At 52.8% G+C, this 16,924-nt stretch overlaps 2 protein-coding genes across 9 annotated transcripts; one reads left to right on the top strand and one right to left on the bottom strand.

Moving 5' to 3' along the window:
* Positions 1–4,465: 4,465 nt before the first annotated feature.
* PRRT1 (proline rich transmembrane protein 1) lies at positions 4,466–8,066 on the bottom strand. The gene is made up of 4 exons (XM_041730697.1): positions 7,901–8,066; positions 6,477–7,015; positions 5,640–5,825; positions 4,466–5,501 (listed from the first exon to the last, which is right to left on the bottom strand). Exons 1-4 carry the CDS (start codon positions 7,917–7,919, stop codon positions 5,325–5,327), a joined length of 921 nt encoding a protein of 306 aa, XP_041586631.1. The 5' UTR covers positions 7,920–8,066; the 3' UTR covers positions 4,466–5,324.
* On the top strand, positions 5,092–16,852 carry PPT2 (palmitoyl-protein thioesterase 2). Of its 8 annotated transcripts, none has more exons than XM_041730897.1 (10): positions 5,092–5,234; positions 8,467–8,557; positions 10,645–10,838; positions 11,093–11,246; positions 11,694–11,789; positions 11,880–11,987; positions 12,963–13,046; positions 13,174–13,258; positions 15,819–15,873; positions 16,039–16,852. In XM_041730897.1, exons 3-10 carry the CDS (start codon positions 10,653–10,655, stop codon positions 16,180–16,182), a joined length of 912 nt encoding a protein of 303 aa, XP_041586831.1. In that variant the 5' UTR covers positions 5,092–5,234; positions 8,467–8,557; positions 10,645–10,652; the 3' UTR covers positions 16,183–16,852. The 8 variants fall into 8 exon arrangements, with proteins under 8 accessions (XP_041586831.1, XP_041586751.1, XP_041586908.1 ...); XM_041730817.1 differs by lacking the exon at positions 5,092–5,234 and adding an exon at positions 6,567–6,698; XM_041730974.1 differs by lacking the exon at positions 5,092–5,234 and having other exon boundaries at positions 8,051–8,557.
* Positions 16,853–16,924: the final 72 nt, after the last annotated feature.

Genomic DNA, 16,924 nt, shown 5'->3' with positions numbered 1-16,924 from the left:
CTACAAGATATTGAAGCCACCAAAAATAATGAAATGACAAAGGTGGTGGTAGAGAGGAAGGCCTAGATATCTCGGAAGAACCTAGGTACTAAATTTTCAACTAATGATGGCCCAGAACCAAATCATGGGGGGATAAGATCTCCCAAGAAGATATTAGAAGGGGCTGGAACCTCTCCCAGAGAATGGACTCTCTCCGACCATAGTGGTGCAAGAGCCAAGGGCACCATGCAGGGAGGGAATTGAGGTAAAGTGGGAGGAGAATCAAATTGGAATATGCCAGGGTAGCCCCAGTGGCGCAGCGGTTTAGCGCCGCCTGCAGCCCAGGGTGTGATCCTGAAGACCTGGGATCAAGTCCCACGTCAGGCTCTCTGTATGGGGCCTGCTTCTCCCTCTGCCTGTGTCTCTGTCTCTCTCCCTCTGTGTCTCTGAATAAATAAATTTAAAAAAAATGGAATATGCCTTCACTCCAGGAGTCTGAGTGATCTGGAGGAAGTCACTGTCATTCGCTTCTTCCTCTGCCAAATTCTCTTCCATTCAATTGAGTTCAAAGATTGGTACAAGAGATTTTATCTGATGAGGATCTAAAAACCAGACATAAGCCAAAGTTGTCTCCTGCCTTCAAGTAACTCATAATTATAGTAATGTACGTCAAGATCTCGGTAGGAAAAGATGGGAAAATGCAGATAAAGTGAACGGTGTATCGGTTTTAGACCTGCATATCTTTTTGTCAAAGAAAGTTGTTCTAGTTGAAGCCATATCCTTTGGGTTCACCTCTTCTATCTTTGTGGTCCCTAAGCCTGTAATTCTTAACCTTAGCTGCCCTTTGGAATTACCTGGGGATGTCTAAAAAAAATATTGATGCCTGAGTTGCATCCCTAGAGATTGTGATTTAATTGGTTCAGGATGTGATCTTGGCTTTGGGATTTTTAAATGCTCCCAGGTGACTCCAATGTATAGCCAGGGATAAGAATCAGTGCTCCAGGGGGGATCCCTGGGTGGCCCAGCCGTTTAGCTCCTGCCTTTGGCCCAGGGTATGATCCTGGAGACCCAGGATCAAGTCCCACATCCCATGTCCCGCGTCGGGCTCCCTGCATGAGCCTGCTTCTCCTTCCTCCTGTGTCTCTGCTTCTGTCTCTCTCTATCATAAATAAATATTAAAAAAAAAAAAAGAAATAAAAGAATCAGTGCTCCAAGGAATACCTGGAGCTCTGCCTAGAAACCACTGCAGGGTAGGTAAATTTTGGCCAAGTAGAGATGCAGATGTGAAGGGAAGAGAACATTGTGAGTACAAGCTGAGATGTGGTCTAAAACACATGGCAAGCATCAAACAATTTGGTTTGTAAGAGTCTAGAGAAAGAGGTCTAAGATTTGAGAATAGCTGGGCAAGGACCTGGGGAAGGGGGTGGGAATGATGAGTAGTAATTCAGTTTGCTTGGAGATTAGGTTGAAGAGAGAAATATGGATGGTTTTATTTTATTTTTAAGATTTTATTTATTCATGAGAGAAGAGAGAGAGAGAGAGAGAGAGAGAGAGATAGAGATGCAGAGACACAGGCAGAGGGAGAAGCAGGCTCCATGCAGGGAGCCCGAGGTGGGACTCCATCCCAGGTCTCCAGGATCACACCCTGGACCGAAGGCGACGCTAAACTGCTGAGCCACGGGGTTGCCCATCTGGATGGTTTTAAATGGTGGAAGGGGTTGAAGGCCAGATTACAATTTTATAAATAATTGAGTAAGCAATAGGGAATCTTGAAGGGTTTTTGAGCAGTGGAGTTATAAAAGAAATGTATTTAGGGAGGATAACCTGACAGCAGTGTTGAAGGAGACCTGGAGCTGTGAGAGATAGGAAGTGGGGAGATTATTTATTTATTTATTCATGAGAGTGAGAGAGCATGAGTAGGGGGATGGGCAAAGGGAGAGGGAGAAGCAGGCTGCCCGCTGAGCAGAGAGCACAATGCATCCTGGGGCTCTCTCCCAGGACCCTGGGATCATGAACTGAGCCCAAGACAGATGCTTAACTGACTGAGCCAACCAGGCGCCAGGGACACCTTTTAGAGGAGCTGTTGCGGCAATCCTAGATGAGGTCATTTTTCAGGCAAGGGCTGGGGAAAAGTTACTGGTTCAAAAGATAACATGATGATAGAATTGATTTGGCTTGACAGCACACCAAAAGTAAAGGCAGGAGGGAGATGGAGGAAGCATCAGATTTTCAGATAAGGGTGATGAGGAAATGGTGCCATTAACAGAGACAGGGAAACAGATTTTCAGTGGCATTTCATCATTTTGGTTTGGAACATGCTGAGTTTAGAGGACCAGCAGCTTGGTCCATGTGGCCATATTCCACAGGCACTGGAAGAATGCCTACATATAAATATATAGGTTGGAGAATGTCTCAGTCAACTCATACTGCTGTAACAAAATACCATACACTGCGTGGCTTAAAAATAACAGAAATTTCTCACAGTTTTAGAGACTTCCAAGATCTAAGTGCTGGCAGATTTGGTACAAGGTGAGAGCCCCCTCTGGTGCATAGAAAGCTGTCTTCTCATTGTGTCCTTGCATGGTGGAAAGGGCAAGGCAACTTTCTGGGGTCTCTTTTATAAGGGGACTAATCCCATTCATGAGGGTCTGTCCTCAAGACCTGATTGCCTACCATCACATGAAGATTAGACGTCAACATATGAATTTGGGGAGGAAACTAACATTTGGTCTATGGCAGAGAAACATTTAGTTAGAAGTGTTGTCTGAGTTTGGAGTAGATGAGATTTTCAAGGGAAAGTCTCAGAAAAGGAAAAGATCTAGAGATAGACACTTAGGGAAGGGAGGAGAGAGAAAAGGGGGAGGAAGAGGGGGAATGATTAGAAAAGTGTGCGGAAGTAGAGAGGGGAAAGATAACATGTCCTTGAACCAACACAGTGGAGAATCTAGGGTCAAGGGACAAACACAGGAGGGTTCAGAAAGGCAGTGTGCACCTAGCTATGCAAATACCATTGATTTTGGCTCCTGGTAACTTCTGGTCATTGGGTATTATTTGAGAGAGCAGTTTCAGTAGAGTAGGGAGTGGAAGCATATTTTAAAGGGTTATGAAATAGAAAAAAAAAAAGTTAAGAAATAGTGGGTATGAAAGAGAGACAAATAGTGGGTATGAAAGAGAGACAAAGACACATCCCTGACAAGGGGGGTGGGAAGTGAGTAGCTGGTGAGGAGGTGGAAGCTGCAAATGTGAATTCTTTTTTCAAGTTGTTTGGTGAGCAAAGCACATTAAATCTGAAATGTCCAAAGGAGAACCCACAATGTCCATACTCCATCCCATCCTCCTCCCATGTCCCCTGTCTTGGTGCATGGCTTTTCTCCTAGATCATAAACCCCATGAGGTCAGTATTCACACCCATTGTTTTGGCAGATGTCTCGCCAGCATCCTGCATGGTGTCTGCAAGTTGTACGGATGCACAGAACTTTGTCCTACAGATGTACAGCTGAAGTCTACTGCTTACACACCCCGCCCCCACCAGAGGCCTCCTGGTTGACGTCAGGGTAGGAGAGGGCAACTGGCCCCAGCTAGACTTCGAGAGCCTAGTGATCTCCCTGGGGGTCTGCTGTGATCTGAATGTTTGTGCTCCCTCCAAAATTCATATGTTGAAATTGTAATACACAATTTGATGGTATTAGGAGGTGGGTTTGGGAGGTGCTTAGGTCAAGAGGGTGGAGTTCTCATGAATGGGATTAGTGCTCTTATAAGAGACCCTATAGATCTCTCTTAACCCTTTCCAACAAGTCAGGATACAATGAGAAGTTTGTAACTCAGAAGAGGGCCCAGGCTCAACTGTGCTGGCAGCCTGCTTTTGGACTTCCAGCCTCCAGAACTGTGAGAAATAAATTTCTGTTGCTTATAAGCAATCCAGTAAATAGTATTTTTGTTATAGGAACCTGAATGGACTGAGATGGCCTCCCGCTCCCCTTGCCTTTGTTATACAGGTACAACATACCACGCAGGGCAGTAATCCAAGTTGTTTTCAGCCCTCTGGTCAGATGGCAGGAATAGCTGTAGGCAGTTGGCATCTTTTCCCTGTCATACTGTCTCTGACCAACTTTTTCAGAATAATCTGTCCCTTTCTCCCGATTTCCTGGAGTTCTGGGGTCTACTTGTAAATCCTCTCTTCTCAAAGCCCTAAACCCAGTCTGGTAGAAGGGGAAAATGTGTGCTGGGGAAATAAATCCCCACCAAGAATGGGCCTCAGACCAGATTCCTGCTGGGATTACTAGGGAGCCCTCCCAACCCCCATAGTTGTATCTGTCTTTCCGGTGTCTTGGGGGATCTGTCTCCTCCCACTTTTGTCTCTGTCAGTTTTCTTTTTCTTTTTCTTTTTTTCTGTTTTCTTTTATCTTTCTTTCCCTAGGAAGGGAAGCTAAGGGGAAAGAAAAGGGGTTAACAAAAGAGGGTCTTTGCAAGGCTTCAGTCTTCGGAATTGAGGGTGATAAATCCACTTGGTTTCTTTAATGTTCTTTCAGAAATTCACACACACACTCACACAGAAATCAGAACAAGGTGGGGACTGCCGAGGGGAGCGGGGAGCGGGCCGGCTCCTCCCGACGTTGGGAGGTCGGTACCCGGGGTCACTTTCTGTCAGGCTGGCTGCCCACCGGTTGGGATAGGTGGAAAGGAAATATTTACAGAGAACGAGGACTTTCATCATCCTAGGGTGAAAGGTCCTAAACTGGGAACCTCCCAAATCTCATTCTAAAAATACCAAAAGTAGAGGTTCTGGGATTAGCAAGAAAATAGGAAGGGGGTGGAGGAGACAAAACTGTACTAGGAAGAAATGAGCGCGTGGGGGCGCGTGGCTACCCCCGGGCTCGGGCCCAGCGCCGGGCAGAAGGGCAGGGGTGTCAGCCTGGCGCCCGCGGGGACCAGAAAAGGGCGGAGCCTGCCGACCTGGAGGCGGGGTCGTGTAGGGGCCGGGGCGGAGCCTACGGAGGAGGCGGAGCTCTGGGGACCTTGCTCTCGCCGCGGAGCGGAGGCGGACGGAGCTCGGCGGGGGGCGCTGCGTGAAGTGGCTGCGGGGGACTGGAGTGGCTGAGGGCCCGGCGTCTGGCGGGGATGTCGGGGAGTGGTATTTCTGGGGGTGGGTTTTTTTGGGGTTCCTGAGGAACTGGATTCGGAGCGTGCCTGCCAGGCGAGAAGTTCCGTGGAGGCAGAGTTTAGGATGTGTCGACATCGGGCGGCCCCCGGGACAGGTGTGCGGGGCGCCTGCTGGGTCCGCGGCGTGGCTGCAGAGCGCGCTGGAGAGGTTGAGGGGCAAGGGGTGGGGCCGGGCCGGGGGGTCCTCACGGATCCCAGTAGTTCTCGTGGTGCTGCGCGGCAATGATGATGACTACGGTGAGGATGGTACAGAGCACCATGGCTGCGATGCCCACCGCCAGGGAGATAAAGGAGAAGTTCCGGGCCTCGCGTGATGCGATCTCGGCAGACACCATGTCTCCGCGGGCCAAGGCCGTGCGCACCTGCGGGGGAGGGGCGGAAAAAGAGGATTGGAGTGGCCGCTCCGTCGGTGATGCTCCCCAGGACAGCCAGCACCCCTTAGAATAAGAAAACCGAGCGAGGCCACCCTTCCCAGACGCCGCCCTCTACTGCCCTTCCACCTGCACGGCCTTGAAGATGGCGATGATGCCCGTGGGCCAGAAGCAGCAGATGGTGGTCAGCACCGCGATGGGCATGTAGTCGTGCGGCGGGCGCCTTGGCTCCAGCAGGGCCAGCCCTGGGCCCTGGGGCGGCGGGGGGAGTGTGGAGGTCACTCCTGTGCCCCCCGGGGTCCCGCCTGCGTAGGGCTGTGGAAGGAAGGTTGCCGGGAGGGGACAGAGAACGTCATTCGGGTCCTCCCTGAGCCCACCAACATTCTGCGTCTGGCAGAATAGTTTTTAAAGCAGATTCTTGCATGTTGCTTCTCAAAGAAACTTGTCATCCACTACCCTTCCAGGACACCCATAAGTTCCACGTAGGTCCCGCTCCTTTCTTCATTGCTGTCCTTACCCTATATTCTTAGGGGCCGCCTCCCCTAAGAACACTCCCTCCGCATAAGGTATGACCCACCAGTGCTGCCCTGGCCTCACTTCTCTCCAAATATCTGTTCGGCCTTCCCTATTGAGTCAGTTCTAGGTTTCTTCTCCCTTATCCTCCTTGGTCCCCAGGTTTCATTTCTCCTTCCCCCTCTCTCCAGGCTGTTCTTTCCTTCTATCAAGCCTCCTCTGGACTTCTGTGCTCCATTCCCCTTCCCAGACCCTGATCTCTGACCCCAACTGCTAGACACACACACACACACACACACACACACACACACACACCCAAGCCTTCCTTAGTCCCTCCTCTCTGTAGGCCTAGTCCTAGGGACCTGCCTGGTTCCCTAGCCCAGTTTCTCTATCCCACCAGCCCCCAGTGCGTCCCCACCCCTTCTCCCAGGCCCTCGTCAGCCCAGTACTCACCGTGCCCACCGGGTAGACCGGCACGTAGGCAGTGCAAGGCTGCAGCTGTAGGGGGTAGCCGGGGGCTACGTAGCCCCCCAGTGGCAGCGTGCCTACCGCACCCGTGTGCGTGGGCACCACGAAGCCGGGAGCCTGGGCAGTATGAGAGGGCGCCGGCGGGGGCGGAGCGGCGGCGGCTGGCGGCGGCGGGGGCAGCGGGCCCTCGAAGCGAGTCTCCTGCAGGTAAGGGTCGGGTGGCATGCGGGGCAAGGTGGCGCAGCCGGGTGGGGGCGCCCCGGCGGCCGGGCCGGGCGGGGCGTGGTGTGGTGGTCGCGGCAGAGTGGCTGAAGATGAGGGGCCGCGCTGAGCAGTGGCCGCGGCGGAAGCCAGGCCGCCTGCCCCTAGGCGCGGGAGGGTGGCCGTCCCGGACTGGTGGTAGTGGTGGTGGTGGTGATGGTGAGAGGAAGGGGCTGCCTGTGGGGGTGGGGCGGGGGGTTCGGCGGGGGGCTGGGGGGCATTATAGGGTGGCGGAGAGGTGTGAGGGACTGAGTCCGAAAGGCCTGGGGTTGGTAAGCAGAGGAGGGGGCATGGGGAGAGAGAAGAGATGAGGAAGGGGGTAGGGGGAGACACAGAGGGTCAGGGATGGAAGAAGATAATGTGAGAGACAGAGGAGATGGGTGAGAAGCCATCTCTTGGTCTCAGGGCAGGAAAGGGGTTGAATCTAGGCCATCTGTCCCCCCTCCCTTCTTTCAATCTAGTTTTGAGGTCACAACTCTCCTCCATTCTTCTACCTCTTCAGCAACATGGCCATAGCTCTCACCTGCACACCCAAGCCATGGCTGCCTTGGGCTTGCCCATCTGAGCTGGTCCTGTGTGTGCACGTGTGTAGACATGCAACATTGTGTTAACATGTGTTCAAATCAACAGTTGTATAAACACATGTAGGATGACATATTCCCTTCTGCCTCCTTGCCCTGGGAAGGGGCACCCTAGCCTCTCTGGGAATCCCAGTACCTCTTCTAGGGCAGATAAAGAAGGGTGTTCTGAATTTTACTCCCTGCCAACCTCCGTCTGATCATATCATTGTATTTCTCCACTGAATGTCTCCATGAGAGCCCGTGTCATCTGTCCATCTGTCACTCCCAATGATGCTATCCTTGCAGTACCTGGCTGATGCTAGGCCACTCTACTTCCCTCACCCTTTCAACCTGTCCCCTTTCCATGTTGTTGGTAAGGGGACGAGGCTGCGATTGGAAGGAGGAAAAGAAGAGAACGGAGGGATAGATTAAAAAGAGAAGGAGGATGGGGGGTGTTGAGAGCTGGACAGAAGGGGAATGAAACAATCAACCCGCCTCCAGGGAGGGGGTTGGGGCCAAGGATGGGGGGAGAGTCTGGAGATGGTGGAAAGGGCAGGTTTTTATTTTTTTATTTTTTTATTTTTTTACCTGACTTTTCCGATGACATGCCTGCAGTCTCGCTGGGACAGGGTCCCTGTAGTGGGAGTCGGGGTCCCTAGCTGGCGTCGGAGTCTCGGTGTGCGGATTGCGCAGCCGGCAGCACAGAGATGGAGAGATGAAGACAGCGGCGGGGGGCGGAGGGAGAGCAGGGAGGGGGGGGTAGCTTAAAGGGACCGAGGAGGGGGGGGAGTTTCCGAGGTACCGTCACTCCGTCTCTCCTCCTCTCACCCTGGCATCCAAGCCCCCAGTTTGGGCTCCCTTGGAGTTGTCATGGAAACAGGGAGGCAAGCAAGACCTGGCGAGGCGGTTGGGACTAAGGGAAGGAAGGCGGGAGGGAGAACTCTCTAGAGTCTTCCCCTCTAAGACTGGCTGTAGTGATGACATTGTGGGAGGAAGGGAGCAGGTGCCCAGTGGATTCTGTACCCCAGTCCCCACAGGATCTGGTTCACCCTAGTCAGGAACACCCCCCCCCCCCCCCGCCAACTTCCCTCACAGTCCCTGCAAGTTCTCAGGATCTTCTCCCCAGTCTTTAGCTTCTGTTTCTCTTGCTTTAGGAAGGATAACTGTATATGACAGAGAACTGCAGAGTTGAGAGCTGCGATGGCTTGAAGAGTCCCCAGGGTTATGGCCTGCGGTGAACTGCAGGTAAACTGGGGGGCTTGGACCTATAGTAGTTTAGCGGGAGTCTGGCTTGTGACTGGGGGGGAGAGGGCGTGGGAGAAGATTGGAGAGAAGGCTTGGGGGATACGGAGATACGTTCTTCCTCCGGGGTGCAGGAGCTGAGCACTTTGGAAGGAGGGGATGGATCAACTCATTTCTGGCAACTTCGTTTTGGGAATACGTGATTTCCCTTTCCCCCTTTGGTAATTAGGCTTCTTAGAGTTCCCCAGTGCATCCATGTTCAGATCTATTTCTTAAAATCCCAGCACCCACCCACCACCCCTGCCAAGGCCAGTTGCCACCTCCTGAGTTGGCAGGATGGGGGGGGGGGCGTGTGTCGGAACACAGCTGTAATTGCGGTGTTTTCATTTGTTCATTGTATCTTGGGAGCACGTATGTGGGGAGGGAAGGTGAAGTGGGCAGTCTACCGAGACTTAGGATAGAGGAGTTGGACTTTATGCAAAAACACAGTCAGGGATTCTTTAACCCTCTGCTACCTCCGCCTTCAGATTAGTCCTCCCCAACCCCCGCCCGAGGCAGTGGCCATCCCGGGCTGCGTCCTAGCGGAGCCTACAGAGCTGTGCAGAGGCCCCGCCTGGACGGGTCCCAGGGCCCAGACATTTAGGTCAGGCCCCAAACTGGCCATTCTGGTTTCCGAGGCGTCAGCGTGGTTCCAGACCCCCTACCGCCACCCCATCCTCACATGACACACCTCAGAGCACAAATCGGGTTTATTGAGAGACTTTAGACCGGTCAAGACCTTGTGAAGAGAGGGAGGGATTCAGACAAGCTTCGAAATCCTTTCCTCTAGGGAGACGCCTTCAGATGCCAAGTAAAAGCTCGCCGGTGTCTCGCCAGGGGTCGCAGGCGGAGGTGCAGGGCGCCTGGAGCTCGGGGGTCTGGAGGAGGGGGGCGCCCACATGAGTTCCCGGCTCAGGGCAGGTTGTGGGGGTCCCTCAAGTTGAAAGACTGGCGGGAACCACGCGGGCGTGAGTCTGCGCTGCCCCAGGGGCCCTCCGCCCCTTGGAGGTGGGTCGAGTCCCGGGAGCGGAGGAGAGTAGGCCCGGAGAAACTGGGTCAGGCTGCTTCTAGCTCGCGGGGCCTCGAGGACTCTTCGCGTCCCTGGAGACAAGGGCAGTACACGCACTCGATAACGAGGAGTTGTAAGACGCGGACGGGGGCCGGCGGGCAGGCGCGCGGCGGGGCGGGGTCCTCCGGGTGGGTCCCGCCCGCGTGGGACCGAAGGTGGGACGGAATGCGGAGACGGCCTTTCTCCGGTCTCGTCCCCAGCGCCCTGCCCCCGCTCCCCGCCCCCGGTGTGGGGGGGGGGGGCTTCGTGTTCCGCGGCGGAGCCGGACGCCAGAATTGGGAAGTGGGACGAAACAGGCCAGAATTGAGCCCCTCCGAGTGCTGGTGCAGCAGGGCCCGCGCTCGCCTCCTCCCGGCTCCCGGGCTGGGCCCGCCACGTCTTCCTCTCCCCACGACTCTAAATGGATTGCTCTGCCTGTCTCCTCCCCCGCCCTCGGGATGCAGTGGAATGTTCCACGGCCCCTCCGGTCCCGGCCTGCGTTACAGGGGACGCGGGCACGGTTGTCAGGGAAAGCCCCGGACGTGACGGCGAAGCGCGACCCCTAGCAGCCTCCCCTCTCCCCTCCGTCACTCCCCGGCGCGCGCTCCGGACACCCTCCCCTCCCCCCGCGGGCTCCAGTCTAGGGGGAAGTAAACAGCAGGCGCAGCGGAGTCCGCGGACCCAGGCCAGGTGGGAGCTTGCGTCCTCCAGGAGCCTGCGCTGCCGCTCCGGGGTCTTCCTTGCAAAACCCGGGGTCGTGCACCGCCGGGATGGGCCTGGGGACAGTCCCGGCCGAGCTGGGGGCGGGGCTCCGGGTGCGCGTCGTTGAGTCTGCGTGTAGGGGGTGTGTTTCCTACAACCCCCAAGTGCGGTCCTAGTAGGCTGCCTGGTGAGCTGGACCTAGTGTGAGCGCGGGCGGGGAGGGCATCTTGGCGGCCGGGCGTCTGCTCGGAGGGGAGCGTGTTGTCCTCTCTCTCACAGGCCCCCGTCGCCCCCTTCGCAGGCGGGAGCATGCTGGGGCGCAGGGGCCTGCGGCTCCCCCCGGTGGGGATCCTGCTCCTGCTGCCGTTCCTGCCGCCGCCGCTGCCGCCCGCAGCCCCCGCGCCCCATCGCGCTGCCTACAAGCCGGTCATCGTGGTGCACGGGCTGTTTGACAGCTCGTACAGCTTCCGCCACCTGCTGGAATACATCAACGAGGTCTGGCCGGGGACGCCCGGTTGTGGGGCATTGGAGGCGTCTGTGGTGACTGGGGAAGGAGAATGGGGAAGGGAAAGCTGCCCTGCTGGGCTTGCTCCCTTCCTGGAGGAGCTGGTGCTGGCGTTGGGAGAGGCAAAGGATGAGATCCCCGGTTCTAGCCGGGCGCAGTAGGAGTGCGGACGCTGGCCAGGGGGCGGTGAGGTGGGCGGGCTTTGTAGTCCACCCCCTGTTGCAGCATTGCCCTTTTCCCACAGACACATCCCGGCACTGTGGTGACAGTGCTTGATCTCTTCGATGGGAGAGAGAGCTTGCGACCCTTGTGGGAACAGGTGCAAGGGTTTGGAGAGGCTGTGGCCCCCATCATGGCAAAGGCCCCTGAAGGGGTGCATCTCATCTGCTACTCGCAGGGTAGGTGCCCTCCCCCTCCCAAGTTCTAAGCCCTATCTGAGGCTTGATCCTTATCTGAGGGACACCTGCTAGTGTCCCCTTTTCTGAACAATATTGTCCCAGCCAGAGTCCTACTACCTGAGCCCTACTTTTCTGACTTCTCTCAGTACCTGGATCTTAGCTCTGTATCCTGAGTGGGAGGGAGACTCCCTGCACTGTTGCCCCCTTTTGCCATTACTCATGGCTCTTGCCCATATGGGATAATGGGGCTGTAAAAAGCACCCTACAAAGAGAGTCAGAAGATCCAGAATCTAATTCTGGCTCTGGCACTTTGGCGACATATAACCTTTTGCCACAGGTTTTTGCTTTCTCTGGGCCTCAGTGTCCTCACAAGCATTGTGGTGGTGGTGGTGGTGACAAGGAGTGCCTGTCCCTAAGTCCCTGCCTAATGTGCTGGTCTGCCTCCAGGGGGCCTGGTGTGCCGGGCGCTGCTCTCCGTCATGGATGAGCACAATGTGGATTCTTTCATCTCTCTCTCTTCTCCACAAATGGGACAGTATGGAGGTGAGTGGGGATGGTGAGCCCCATAGGGGGCTCTGAGTTTTGGGGACACAAAGGTTTGGGGGCCACTTGACACTGCTGTTCTTTTGTCAGATACGGACTATCTGAAGTGGCTCTTCCCTACCTCCATGAGGTCTAACCTCTACCGGATCTGCTATAGTCCCTGGGGCCAGGAATTCTCCATCTGCAACTACTGGCATGGTGAGTAGGGGATGCCACACTGGGATGTTTATGGAGAGGACACCTGGGCGTAGGGCCTGCGGCTTCCCTCTGTACCATAACCAGCAGCAGCAGTGATAAGGATGACTTACCATCTGAATAGGCACTGTTCAAAATATTTTCTGTGTATTAACCTTATTGCTTCAGAGTACAGTGTGGGGTCAGGGGTCAGCAAAGTTTTTCTTTAAAGCACCAGATAGTAAATATTTGGTTTTGCAGGCCATGTAGTCTCTGTCACAAATATAATTCTGCCACAGTAGTGTGAAAGCAGCCATACCCCATAGGTAAATGCGTGTGTCTGTGTTCTTTTTTTTTTTTTTAATTTATTTATGATAGTCACAGAGAGAGAGAGAGAGAGAGGCAGAGACACAGGCAGAGGGAGAAGCAGGCTCCATACACCGGGAGCCCGACGTGGGATTCGATCCCGGGTCTCCAGGATCGCGCCCTGGGCCAAAGGCAGGCGCCAAACCGCTGCGCCACCCAGGGATCCCATGTGTCTGTGTTCTAATAAAACTTTATTTATACAGACAAGCAGTGGGCTGGATTAGCCCCACGGTTCATAGTTTGCAAACACCTAGTATAGTTTTTAAGACAACGGATGCTGGGTCCAGACTACTTGTGTTTGAAGCCTAACCCTGTTGGGTTTCTCCGGACAAGTTACTTAACCTTTCTGTGACTGTTTTCTTTATCTGTAAAATAATGATATAGTACTACCCTCTAGGGGGTTGTGAAGATTAAATAAATTAACAAATGTAATGTACTTTGAACAGTACCTGGCATAGAAGGTGGCTGGATAAAAGTGTTTGCTCTCGTGTTTACAATTTTTATTATTGTTACTATTATATTAGTATTCACTTTGTCTATTACCGTAGGCCCCTGATTGGTCCTCTGGCCTCTGGTCTTGCTTCTTTTCCTTGCTTCTCTGACTGTATAGTTCTAACTGCTATTTATATCTAGACCCCCACCATGATGACTTGTACCTCAATGCCAGCAGTTTCCTGGCCCTGATCAATGGGGAGAGAGATCATCCCAATGCCACTGGTGAGACCCAGGCTCCTATCCGGTCCTGTTTTTGCTTCTCTGACCCGCTATGTTTCTCTCTCTCTCCAACCTGGCCTGACCCCTGTGACTGACTCTTCTTTTCTTTTCTCTTCTTCCCAATTTTCAGCATGGAGGAAGAACTTTCTTCGTGTGGGCCGCCTGGTGCTTATTGGGGGCCCTGATGATGGTGTCATTACCCCCTGGCAGTCCAGGTAATAAGGGACTGTGTGGCTGGAAGATTGACTAAGGACACCCCCACCCCCAGCAGTTTTTATCTCATTCCTGAAATTGGCCTGTATCTCCCACTGTTCAGTTCATGCCCTACCCTCTATGTATCCTGTGACCAGAACGTGGGAGTCATCCCCCAACTCCTTGTATCCAGCCAGTCATTAAGTCCTACAGACTCTACTTCCTCTCCATTCCTAAACCGCTGCTTTGTAAAAACTCTTAACTTACAGATAATTACAGATTCACAGGAAGTGGCAAAGATAGTTTAGAGAGGTCCTGGGTATGTCTCCTTCTCCCGGTTCCCCCCATAATTACATCCTATGTAACTACAGCACGACATCAAAACCAGGAAGTTGTCCTACTAAGTAGCACATGTGTGTATAGTTCCATGCCATTTTATGTTTCCTACCACCTCTTTTACATACCTGGACTTCTATAATAGCCTCCAGCCCCGTCCCCTCCATCCTGTTCCTCAGGAAAATCCATGGCTCCATCGTGCTATGTGTTGGCCTATGTTGCAGATCTCATGAGTGGTCTGAAATGTCACCTAAGCTACTTTAGTTGCTCAGCAGATATTTATTGAGCACTGTATGTATACCCAGGCACTATGCTAGGCCATTGGGATGCAGTGGTAAATGAAAGAGAAGTCCCTGCTATTATGTAGCTTATGATCTCGTGTGGGAGACAGATAATAAATGTAAATATATATCTCGGGTGGAGATAAGATAAGGTAGGGGAAGGGGGGGGATTGGAGGATGACTGAGCCTCTGTCTGATCATGGCCAGATAAGTCCTAGACAAGATGCCATTTGAGTAGAAACTTAAGGAAGTGAAGGAAGGAGCTGTGCAACAATCTGAGAGGAAAACGACTCAGGGAAAGAGTAGCACGAACAAAGGTCCTAGGGCAGGCATGAGAAATGAAGAGGCCAGTGTGTTTAGAGCTCAGGGAGCAGGGGAGAAGGTGGGAGAGGAGATGAAGGAGGTAGCAGGGAGCCAGTGATGTGGAGCCTTTGTGGGGTAAAGTCAGGCCCTTGATTCCTTTTTTTTTTCTAAAATATACATGATAAAAAATTTACTGATTTTTAAAAAAGATTTTATTTATTCATGAAAGACACAGAGGGAGAGGCAGAGACATAGGCAGAGGGAGAAGCAGGCTGCCTGCAGGGAGCCCCATGTGGGACTCGATCCTGGGACTCCAGGATCACGACCTGGGCCGAAGGCAGATGCTTAACGGCCGAGCCACCCAGGCATCCCTCAAATAAACCTTATTTAATTCTCACTTGACATATAAGAAAATTTAGGTGCAAAGAGCTGAAATAAGGTATCTCTATTCAGAGTCAGTAACTGGTGAAGTCAGGCTATCTAACTTAACCACTGGGTTTCACTACCTCTCTGCAAGGGAAGTATTCTCGTATAGGACAAAGAGGATAAGTACTACGCTCAGCCACACACATTTGGGAGTGTGTGGCAGAGCTGGAGCTCACATCCAGGTCTGTGTGACCCTATACATGAGATATAGCCCCTCAACACAGCCTCCAGGCCTCCAACCAGCTCCCCCATGCTTGCAGCTGTGCCTCACCTCTGCACCTTTGCTCCTGCTCTTCCATTTGCCTGGAGAACAGCCTTTCCTAGTGGAGAGTCCTCACTAGGAAGCCCTTTGCTGATGCTCTAAAACTAGAGTAGTGGCCTCTCTTTGCTCTGTAGCCTATTGGACTAAACACTATTAGTGTTTGTTGTTTGTGGCTGGGGCCCACTCACTGCCCATGCCCATATCAGTATTACTTTTTAAAATCTTAAGGCCTTTTTATTTTGAAGTAAGTTCATATTTAAAAAGTTACCAAGGTATTATAAAACAACCTTGTGTACTCTTCCCCTAGGTTTTCTAAATGTTAACATCTCACCATGTTAATGTCCTCATCCATTCTCTGTAAATATATATATGGAGCATAGGTGTGTTTGTGAACCAGTTGAGAGGAGGTGGTAGACATGTCTCTTTATCCCTAAAACTTCAGTATGTCAGTATCTGTTTTCTGTATATTCTTTACATATCCAGTACAATTACCAAAATCAAGAAATTGGCATTATCCTACATGGATAGGGTACTGTATAGACCTTACTCAAATATTTTCCAGTTGTCCTCCTGGGGAAAAAAATCCAATGCAAAATCCATCCTGGGATCATGTGTCGCATTTACTTGTTATGTCTCTTTTTTTCCTGGAATACTTCCTCAGTGTTCCTCTCTGACATTTACGTTTTTGGAGTGTATGGTCTAGCCATTTTGTAGGATGTCCCTCAGTTTGGGTTTGTCAGTAGTTTCCTCACGAGTAGGTTCGGGTGACACATTTTCGAGGGGACTCTGCAGAAGCCATGCTGTGGCCTCAGTGTATCACTTCCATAAGCTACATGATATCCAGTTAAATATTTGAATGTCTTCCTTGCTGCCTGTTTCAACAGGCCGTGAATTCCCGAAGTCCTCTGGCCTACCTTGATTTTCTCCAGCTCTCTTGATAACTTCCTCCCCTGCCCACCCTCAATCTCTTTGTAGCTTCTTTGGTTTCTATGATGCAAATGAGACGGTCTTGGAGATGGAGGAGCAACTGGTGAGCCCCCTGGGATTTCTTCCCACTTCTTCATGCCCTGTCCCACCTCCCTGCCACTGATACTGAAAGGTTCACCCTGTGGGGAGGGGACGGGGACAGGGACAGCAGCAGGAGCTCACTTTGTTTCTCCCTCTGTCTTTCTTTGACCCTTTGCCCACTTTGAAGGTTTATCTGCGGGATTCTTTTGGGTTGAAGACGCTGTTGGCTCGGGGAGCCATAGTGAGGTGTCCGATGGCTGGGATCTCCCACACGGCCTGGCACTCCAACCGGACCCTTTATGAGACCTGCATTGAACCTTGGCTCTCCTGAGGATGTCCTCAGGGACCCCCCAGGAACTCCCCAGCCCAGAGACCAAGCGGTGGCCTTGGAAAGCAGATGTCAGGCTCTGGTGTGCCTCTGATCACCCATTGCTCCCACACTGCCTGCACCAACCAGGGCTCCCAGGACCCCTTCCTCTTCTCCTAAATGACAAATCCTGGTTTCCCCCACATCACGTCTGGGGTTTGCTCTGTGCTCTCTCACCCTCCCAAAGCAGAGGTTGGGAAGAAAAACCAGGTTTTTAACTTGTGGCTGCTCCTGCTGCTGCTGCTGCTGCTGCTGCTCTGTCTCCGGCCGAACAGGAGGAGAACCCAGCCCCTGCTCACTACGGAGGTCTCCTTCTAGGCCACTCAGGACATTTTTAGCTTCTGTTCTCCCCATATTCCCTTTTCCTCAGCCCTCCCAACTCCCAGGAAGGACTACCCATGAGAGTGGGGTTCTGAGGCTCCCCTATGGGGACGGTTCCGTTCTTGAAATGTCAGTGTTGGGGAATATCTATGGCCCGTGAGGCCCATCTCAGGTTTGGGGATCCCCCAGTCCCTATGTTCAGTGTTGGGGTACCCCCTGGGAGCCTAGTTTCTTTGAGGCCCCAGCCCCTCTTTTAGCTACCATTGAGTGGGTGTTAACCCTGTATTAATGGAAATAAAGTTCCATTTCTTCAGTGTGGCTTGACTCATTTCCAGGTGAGGGGGACCCGGCTCCCCAAGGAGGGTGGAGATAGAGAGCCTGAGGT

Source organism: Vulpes lagopus, chromosome 1, assembly GCF_018345385.1.
Source record: "Vulpes lagopus strain Blue_001 chromosome 1, ASM1834538v1, whole genome shotgun sequence".
Classification (NCBI taxonomy): Eukaryota; Metazoa; Chordata; class Mammalia; order Carnivora; family Canidae; genus Vulpes; species Vulpes lagopus.
The sequence above is the reverse complement of the archived record's forward strand: the minus strand, read 5'-3'. Positions and strand labels throughout refer to the sequence as shown.